The sequence below is a fragment of the Petaurus breviceps genome, unplaced genomic scaffold (genome assembly GCF_028583685.1).
Source record: "Petaurus breviceps papuanus isolate PSGF00001 unplaced genomic scaffold, PetGlider_PUasm1.0 90692, whole genome shotgun sequence".
NCBI lineage: Eukaryota > Metazoa > Chordata > Mammalia > Diprotodontia > Petauridae > Petaurus > Petaurus breviceps.
This window is the reverse complement of record NW_027187313.1, coordinates 7,667,165-7,677,301: the sequence shown is the minus strand read 5'-3', so window position 1 is coordinate 7,677,301 and position 10,137 is coordinate 7,667,165. Positions and strand designations below refer to the sequence as shown.

The following is a 10,137-nucleotide window of genomic DNA, read 5'->3' as shown; positions in this document are numbered from 1 at the left end:
GCGGGGCCCCTCCTTCCAGACCCCCGAGACCTGCACCCAACCTGGCTGCCGGCGGGCACCGCTCCCTTGCAGCCACACCCCACCCCACCCGAGCTGGACCCGCTCCGGAGGGGGAACGCCCCCTCCCGGGGGCAGCCCCCTTCCCCCTCCCCGGCTGACCCGCCCCCGTGCCCTCTGCCCCAAGCTGCCCACCCCAGCCTTGCTCCCTTGCCCGCTCCGCCTGTCTGCAAACTGATCACAACTCCACGGCCCCGCGGGACCCCCAGCCACGCGAGGGAGAGACAGAGTTTTCTCCTGGGGATTCCTCCCTCCCCACCTGGGAGTTGCTGGAAAAAGGAAACCACCTCCACCACCATGCAGAAAGGCGCTGGTGTGGGCTCCGAAATAAACACGTCTGAATCGGTGCGGCACCGGCCCGGCTCTTTGAATTAAATGTTTCCAAACAAACACCAGTAGGCTGGGGGGAGGGGGGAGGTCCGGTGGATAAACACACGCAACTGTGGATGTATCTGTACCCCCTTGGTAGGGAACGCAGCGCTAGGTGGGGAGGCCCGTAAGTCCGTGAAGTGAGAGCCCTTGTGCACGGACCGGTAGCCAGCTAGTTGCCCACTCGCGCTCAGACCGGCGCTCTCCGGCCGGGCTCGTGTGAAACCATTTCTGACTTAGCATTAGTTTCCCATGAGTTCGAACACAACTCCTTAAACTTTGAAGTTTTCTGAACGAGGTTAGGCAGAGGTCCATTTTACATAAACGCAACACAAAAAACTCCCAGGTTTGAATTCTGACAGGGCTGCTTCTGGTAGAAGCCCAGCCTTCTAGAGCTCATGGAGATGAGTCACCTACGGCACTTTTCCTAAAACAAGATTTGCCTTTTTGTCCTAAGCCAGCTTTTTCAGGAGCTGGCTGGTACTGGGAGAAACTGGCATATCTTTAAATAGGTTATTAGTCATACCACAAAATATTTAACATAGGGTAAGGATCTCAATAAAATGTTCACAGGTGCCTGACAAACCTTAGTTAATCTGCCACGATATTTTGTGTATCCTTGCTTATTCGTTATATCTCATACCCTCAAAAAAAGTTTTGTCCATTTTTTTCATCCGTCTTGAAAAAATTAACTTAAAAGACATATACATTTAGAAAATCAAACATTTAAATGCTTTATTTTTTCTCTTCTCTGTTGAACTCTTGCATTAAAGTTGAAGCTACATAATTATTAATAAAGATAGTGTAATAAAAACCTAAAGATAGTGTAATAAAAGCCCAATGTTTCTTTCCAGGTTTCATGGTGACTTACCACAAACCCTGGAATAGTAGACTTAACCTTTTGATAACTGCTATTTTCCCATTTAGATCTAGGGAAAGTAGCTTTCTTCTCCAGAAGCATTTTGCAGTAGAATTTCCAAATACTTGTAAAGCACCCTGGGAATGTAGTCATGATTGGTGGTCATTATTCCTATTTCCTCTTTCAACAGGGTTGAAAGCCTGTACCATCAGGCACACCATGGAGAAAGGTGGGAACATACAGTTGGAGATCCCTGACTTTAGCAACTCAGTCCTGAGCCACCTCAACCAGCTGCGCATGCAGGGTCGTCTCTGTGATATTGTGGTCAATGTGCAAGGACAGGCTTTTCGGGCTCACAAAGTTGTGTTGGCTGCCAGCTCTCCCTATTTCCGGGACCACATGTCCTTGAACGAGATGAGCACTGTCTCCATATCAGTCATCAAGAATCCTACTGTTTTTGAGCAGCTCCTTTCATTTTGTTACACTGGGCGGATATGTCTACAACTGGCCGATATCATCAGCTACCTAACAGCTGCCAGTTTTCTACAGATGCAGCACATCATAGACAAATGTACACAGATTCTTGAGGGTATACATTTCAAGATTAATGTAGCAGAAGTCGAGGCAGAATTAGGCCAGACAAGGACAAAGCATCAGGAGAGACCCCCAGAATCTCACAGGGTAACTCCAAATCTAAACCGCCCCCTTAGCCCACGTCACAATACACCAAAGGGGAGCCGAAGGGGCCAAGTTAGCACGGTGCTGGATATCAGGGAGCTAAGTCCGCCTGAAGAATCAACCAGCCCTCAAATAATTGAGCAGAGTTCTGATGTGGAGAGCCGGGAGCCTATCCTAAGGATTAACCGAGCAGGACAGTGGTATGTGGAGACTGGGGTAGCTGATCGAGGGGGTCGAAGTGATGATGAGGTGAGAGTTCTTGGAGGAGTTCGGATCAAAACTGAGAATCTGGAGGAGTGGCTTGGAACAGAGAATCAGCCCTCTGGAGAAGATGGGAGTAGTGCTGAGGAGGTCGCTGCCATGGTGATTGACACTACAGGCCACGGGTCAGGAGGACAAGAGAATTATGCCATGGGGTCGTCAGCACCCAAGGCCACTCGGCCCACCAGCAGTGAAATGGACAGGTAAGGTTTCTTTTGCGCATTTCCTGACTCATTCAGGTACCACTGATCGCGGCCATCTCTCTGACTTAGAGAGGATCTTCCCTACCTGTTGTTTAGACGAAATAAGAATTGACTCTGTTGGGGAAATTGGAGGTGTGCCAAAAGACTTGCATTCTTATTTTTTTAAAGCAGGAAGCTCCTAGTCCTGAAGTATTCACAGTGTTGTGAGAACTATGGTAAAGTTAGACACTTCCATGAATCAGAATAGCATCTGCAGCCACACTAGCATCAGTAATTGCCAGGGCTTCCTCGGATTCGAGGCAGGGAGCTGACCGTCAGCTGGGAACCAGGCGGCCTTTCCCTTCCTTGGTATGTTATCACACAGGTAGGTGGCTTGGGGGAGTTTCACGTTTCTTTGTAGCCCTGCTTCACTTTCCTTTAGCCACCTTCTCCAGAGGAGGCATTGGTATGGCCCTAGTGCTTCTTTGGCTCTCAGTGGTCCATAGTGTGATGCCAAGGAGATTCTTTTGGGATTGTTTGTCCATTTCTTTCTCAGCTTGCCATTTGAATATATTTTCTGTCTGGCCTTGATCAGTAGCTACTGCTGCCAAGGGCCTAACCATTTCATTATTTTTTCTCTTTGTTTACCCATTTTTAAGGACATAATTTTAAGGGGGAATGGGCACAGGTGTTAAATTAAGTTGAAAGTACATTAAGCATTCTCCCCCACAATTGAGATTGGTTAAATGCAATCCAAAGAGTATATTCTGCTATTTTTTTTCTCCTGACAATAAAAAACAAATTTTGACTGCATAAACAGCAGATCTAAAACATGTTACTGGCCTGTTAAGACCTTGTTGCAGAGATCAGTAAGTGGTACGGAAATCCAGATAACCCATGACCTGTTGTTTCTTCAGATGGTCAAATTTTGGATGTTTTCTCTCCTTTGTCCCATTACTTATGGAACACATATACATATGTAAAATAGCACTCTTTATTGACCATACTGATTCTTGTCCCCCAAGGTTTGTCCAGTGAAAAAAAGTAACTGGAGTTTTAATTCAAGTGACCTAGAAGTTGATTTAGCTTTATCACTCATTCATTAACCTGATTTTTAAAAATGTAATTTGTTGGTATTTGATCTCTTAATAATTTAAAATGTAATTGGTCACACAAAGTAACAGGCCTAGAATTACAGACCTAACTTTAATTTTAGTTCCCTGAGTTGTTATGCAGATTTCTTAGTGTTTTTCTAGTACTGCTGTTGTGACATGAGCATTTTACTTACATATTGTGCCTCAGTGTCATTATGTCATTATGTGTCATTGATCTCTCCTTCTACAAAATGGTTTTTCTTTCGCTTATTAGACTAAATGTGATTCCTTAACTTCAAGTCAAAATGGACCCAGTGTGAGTATTTCTCAGTTACCATGCTGAAAATCATCATACTGTTCCATATGCTGTCCCCTTTATTATCCATAGACTAAAGGAATGACCTCATCAGTCAGAAGTTCTTTAACATTACTGTTGTGTTACCCCCTTTATGCTCCTCTGCCGACAGATTTAGCCCTTCTGGAAGTGTTGTCACCCTGACTGAGCGACACCGGGCCCGCAGTGAATCTCCTGGGAGAATGGATGAGCCTAAGCAGCCTAGCTCCCAGGTATGTAGTGACAACTTAGTGACTGTGTGGAAGTTTAAGAATGCCCTTCAACAAGTACAATGTAATCTTTTTAAGTTGTACCCCTTTTGATGACCTTAGGAAGTCTTTGGTTACCATTGTTTTTGAATTAATGGAAAAATAAAGGTTGAAAAGAGAGGAGTTTTATTAATGATCTCTCATTATTTCCAAATACTTATTCTGCAACATTCAAAAAGTGTTCTTTTGGTGAAGGTTGAAGTTTGGGAAGAAGCAGTAGGAATACAATGTGGCATTTCTTTTGGAATACAGGGGCAGTTTGTGTTCTTGGAGAAATTAAACCTACTTCTTACAAAGTACATGCAAGAATAGGACCTAGTGGCCTTTCTAATCAAGTTTTGCATTTAAATGAAATGAATGAAAAGGCAGTTATTAAGCACTTGCAATTCATATTCTTATTCGTATTAGACTTATCTTCTCTAATAAATGGTAAAGTCCTAGAGAACAGGGACTATGACTTCTGTTTTCTTTGTAATTATCCACAGAGCATTGTTTGGTTTCTTCACTAGTGAGCACTGTGTAAGTGGTGGACTTGTTGCTTATGTGTGAAATGGTATTCACATGGTAGGCCAACTGAGGACTGGAAAAAGCATGTGCCAGGTGAAGACATATAATGAATTTTGAGCAGTTCTGTCATTTTTTTTTACTTAGAGAAGCAATGGAAGGTTTAAAAATAAAAGAAATGTGTAAAAAAATAATTTCATGTAAGATACTGTGAGAGCTGCCCTAGCCACCACTTATAAATGAGAAGCAGTGCAGCCTGGTGGTTAGAGTGCTGAACTGGGAATCAAGAGCCTTGATTTCCAGTTGCACTCTAGCATGTGGTCATCATGTGATCCTGAACAAGCCATTTCCTATCTGTGAGCTTCAGGTTCTTTATTTGTACATGGGTACTGACAGCCCACCACCTTATACGAGTATGAGGAAAATGCTTCAGAAATAGTTATGTTCCAAGTAAGTGTGAGTTATTATCGACTTCTAGCACACTGGTAATATTATGTTCAATTTGTAGTTGTTGCTATAAGCTCATTTTTTTTTAACTAGACCTGTGTTTTGTTATGGGGAGCTCACAGTGAGGAAACTACATCTACCAATGCAGATTGGCACCTGCCCTTCAAATTTCTGTCCTAGAGAGTTTTCTAGGGTGCTGAGAGGGCCCACCTGTTATTTGAGTAGTTGTATCTATATTATGTTTATGATATCATAACAGGAAATTGCCACTATTACCATGGAAAATTTTTCTTCTGAAGTTGGGGAAAAACAGCAGGAAATTAGAGGCATAAAATAAAAGCTTTGGTCAAGTGATAGTCACATTTGGGGATCTTTTTTTCCCCTCTAGTCTCTAAAGAAGGATATAATTTCAATATAAAGGTGACTGTCATGCAAATAAAGATGTTAATAAGCAGATAAAATTAGCATCTCACTGGAAGACAAATTCACTAATAATAACTGATTCCTTGGAATACTTAAGTAGGACCAAAGACTCAATTGCACACCAGCGTGTATCTTCCAGAGTTCAAATCTGTCATGAAACACTTACTAGCTTTGTGACCCTGGGCAAGTCACTTAACCCTGTTTACCTCAGTTTTTCATCTGTAAAATAAGCTGGAGAAGGAAATGGCAAACCACTCTGGTATCTCTGCCAAGAAAACCCCAAAAAAGGATCACGAAGAATCGAATACAACTGAGACGACTGAACAACAGCATGTACACAGTCATAATGCTGGTGGAAGATAGGGTGAATTCATCTGCTTAAGAAGACTTCGTGGAAGAGTTTCAACCACATTTTAAAAGAAAGAGGCAGGCAACAGTTGCTTGCTTCGGGCATCAGGCCTAACCTGAAATATCAAAATAAGAAAATATAGATATACATTAAGAAAACTTTCCTGACTAGATGCAGATGGGGGTGCAGGCTAGGAAGAAGCAAGCAATAAATGACACTTTCTAGAAATGATATCAAGGATTTAATTCGTGGGATCATAGGGTTTAGAACTACAAAGGAACTTTAGAAATTATCGAGTCCTGTTAATAATGGTCTGTATATACAGTGTCCCAAAAGTCTTCCTGTTGTTTCAAGCTTCAAGAGAGCACATGTATATGAATGATTATTCTGAGGAGGCTGCTCACCTCTTTTCCTCCATTTCTGCAGAAAACCAAATAAAGAAATGAAATTTGGAGTAAAACAGAGTTTGTTGTTAAGTTGTTTTTCAATTGTGTCCAGCTCTCCGTGACCCCATTTGGAGTTTTCTTGGCAAAGATACTGGAGTAGTTTGCCATTTCCTTCTCCAGTTCATTTTATATCAGAGAGGCATAAGTGACTTGCTCAGGGTCACACAACCAGTAAATGTCAAACCAGATTTGAATTTAGGAAAAGTCTTCCTGACACCTGGCTTCACACTCCACTGCACCACCTTGCCGCCCAAAAGAGAGTTTATTCAATCACGTCTGACTCATGAACCATACTGTGCATGGGATTTTCTTGGCAAAGATAGTGGAGTGGTTTACTGTTTCCTTCTCCAATGGATTAGGACCAACAGAAGTTAAGTGACTTGCCTAGGATCACCCAGCTAGTAACTATCCAAGGTCAAATCTGAACTTAGATCTTCCTGACTCCAGGCCTAGTGCTCTGTCCACAGAGCTATCTAGCAGCCTCCCAAATAGTTGATCTAGGTTTAGAGGGGTATTTGACCCTGAGGGTGGTGACATACTAGAACAAACTATACTTGGGTCACTCTACTGACTGAAAAACCTTCAGTAACTCCCCACTTTCTACCAAAACATTTAAATTTCTCGTTTCAGGGTCCTCTGTAATTTGGTTCTAACCTCTCTTTTTAGTTCTCATCAGTTTCAGATAGGTTAATCTTTTCCTTCTCTGAGAAACACTTTGCTCCTAACTCCAAAATATTTTTTCTTGCCCTCCTCTGTATACCCCATTCTTTAAAGCCCAGCTCAAGACACACTTCCTCCATTAATTCTTCTCTAAATGTAGAGACTGGATGACTGGAAAAATCAGTGAGCTCAACAGTCAGCCTTGCCTTCGATGGCTGGCAAATAAGAACCCTTACACTACAGATAAATATGTAGACATAGAGGTATCTATATCTTTATATCTATATATGAAATATTATTAAGGCATCTTTGAGCCCCCTTTTCTCTGAACCCCTACTGTACATAGTTTTGTCACACAATTTAGTACTTCTGTCCTATATTGTTTCCTGTTACTTTGTGTGTGTTAGTCCCATCTCCCCAATAAGGGTTGAAGTTGTAGAGCTGTAAGAGATCTTAGAGAAACTTGTCCTGAAGAAGGGGAGACCCAAGAGAGATTGACTATTTCAGAGTTACACTGAACTTGTCCGAGTCAAGCAAGAATGTGGATCCAATCCAGTTCATTCCCAATCCAGTACTCTTTCCATTGGACTATTCTGCCCTCTTGACACATCTGTGTCTTCCATAGCACTGAGTCTATAGTAGGTGCTCAATAAATACTTCTTAGTTGATGGTGAAATCCTCAACCATAGAAGTCTTTAAATGAAACTGACAAACTGGACCAGATAACTTTTAATCTAATATTCATCCAGCTAACACCAGATAGAGAAAGGCTTTGAAGACCATACTTAAGAGTGTTAGGTTTGATGTATCATATTGGGGAAATGAGATCTGTGAACCAACTAAGTTGTAATCTTTCCTTTACATTGTTAAATTGTGCAGGCTTAAATATAAAGCAAAATAATGATGTTCTAAATCTTTAGTCACTCTTCAACTGTTTACTTCATAAACTACTTCTAATTCCTCTGTGAACTTCTGTGAAATAATACTGTATATTATGAGAAATGATTATTAATAACCAGTAATTTGGGGGGGAGATTCAGAGCTCTTCCCATTCTTCTAAAATCCTTTAAAAAGTTCAGTCTGATAGATGTTACTGATAATGAGATTGTGGTAATTCTCCTCATCTTGGTCAGACCCCACTCAGTCTTGCAAGGAATTTAATCTAAAGTGGGGAAGTCCATTGTGTTCTACGGATCCTTTTGTCTAGATTGAAAAAGCTGGGGGTGGTCTGAGTAGAGATAATTTCTATGTCCAGGGGTCACTCTCAAAGCCCCATTGAAAAGAGTATATAAACTGTGAACCTCATTGTTGCCATGATTGTTTTTGATCTATGAGATATTTCCAAATGACCATCCTTTTATTATTAATCTGTTGGCCTCGTTAATAAAATTATCAAATTACCTAGAAACTATGTCTCTCAAAACTTTTTAAACATCACACTATCCATTTCCCCCACCCTCTGTTAGAACTGCTGGAGCAGTTGTCTCATTAGATGACTTTTTTTGGAAGAAATGAGGGAAAAGGATTTAGGATTAATGAATAAATAGCCCTCCAAATATCTAAAATTAACTTTCGCCTCTTCCCCCTGTATTTCCCCTCTTATTCTGATCTCTGCTTAACATAGTTCCTTTCTGCACATTTAAAAAACAAAGTTTTTTTCTGTTTATGAATGTCTCAGAAATCAGCAGGGCTGAGAAACTTAGTAAAAATTTACCCTCTGAATGATCAAATTTTAATGCAGCACTTTGGAAGAAAGCACTCTATAAATACGAGGCATTATTTTTGTATTGTAGTTTTCAAATAAATTATTCAATCCTCATCTTATAGTTTCCTTTCATTAGAGAAGAACTGATATTAGTATCTATTTGTTATATTAGATAGCTTCATTACTGAGATACTAAATGTTCAAGGTAAGCTAAAAAATAAAATTAAAATACTATTTGACCTTTACAAAGAGATAAAAATGAAGTTTTTTCCATGTCCTTGAAATCTGCTTTTAATGCTCTCCCACAATTCATCCTTTTCCTGGAACTAAACTTGATTTTTTCATTGCCTGCATATTATCTCCTTACATAAGTAGCAAAAAAGAAAATTTCTTTTATAATAACTCCAAGAGTTCATTGCCTAATTAGCAACAGAAGAGTTTAAATGTTACTTACATCATAATTACTTCCAAAATTTTCTTATAGTAAATTTGGTACTTCATTATGGTAAAATAAATTTAATTACCCCCAAAAAATGTTACCTTAGAATCTAAAGGAAATTGGGAAAATATTAACCATGTCATATGACTTGGAGATTACTTTCAGCTGCTTAGTTTAAAGCTGCTTTATATATTAACATATACAAATTAGATGATGAAAATGGTTGTTTGCATACAGCATTCCAAAAGACTATTAGTTTTGAGGTAGACAATATGAAGAGTTAATTGTCAACATGAATTAAAAATATACATCTCCTCTGCTTTTAGGTATTTCCTGTTTTTTAAGCATTTCAAGAGCAGGAACTGTCTTAATAGTTAATTAAAAAGAAAAAAATTTTTTGGGGGGTCCAGCCCTGTAACTACATTGGTATAGGGAACTTATAAGTAAACTCCCTTTACCAACTCAGATATGAACCAATTCTGCAGCTAAGTTATGGGGTACATAAGACATCAAAAGGTTAAAGGAATTCTTAGTCATGTAGTCAGAGTTCAAGTTGGCTTTCCAGCCTGTGCCATACTACTCCTCAGTTAATTATGATACTTCATGTTATAAGGTTTTTATAGTTAGAAAACACTTCTACATCCATCGTCTCATTTGCTCTCCTATCAACTGTTACAGAGGTGGTGTGTTATTGTCTTTGTTTAACAGATAATAAAATTGAGACCCAGAAAGATTGGCTGGTCTGGGGTCATAGACATATTGAGTGTCAGAGCTAGGACTTAGGAATCCAAAGCCAGTACTCCTATTACAACATGCTCTCGATAATATACTAAGTGAATCATGAGAACTAAAGTATTATGTATTGATTACTTTAATATTAATACTTTAAATTAAGTGAATTTTTCACATAATTAATAAGTGTATAGGACACTAGATTCATAATTCAGTCTAGATTCTCTTTCTAGATTTTCTGCTAGTTTGTTCTGAGGTGTTGGGTCAGCCACCTGTATGTGAGATACATATAAATTGTTGATAGTATATTGGAAAGTCACTAAGAATGT

The 10,137-nt window shown here is 40.0% G+C and overlaps 1 protein-coding gene across 4 annotated transcripts in view; it reads left to right on the top strand.

Moving 5' to 3' along the window:
- The window catches only part of ZBTB37 (zinc finger and BTB domain containing 37), a 31,915-nt gene that overhangs the window by 453 nt on the left and 21,325 nt on the right, over positions 1 to 10,137 (top strand). For all 4 annotated transcript variants that reach the window (XR_011163887.1, XR_011163886.1, XM_069065548.1 and 1 more), the window contains exons 2-3: positions 1,476 to 2,427; positions 3,968 to 4,067. Coding sequence is in view for 2 of the 4 variants with exons in the window: in XM_069065548.1 (XP_068921649.1) it covers positions 1,476 to 2,427; positions 3,968 to 4,067 (1,052 nt within the window). In the remaining 2 variants the exon portion in view is untranslated. The remainder of the gene's footprint in view (positions 1 to 1,475; positions 2,428 to 3,967; positions 4,068 to 10,137) is intronic.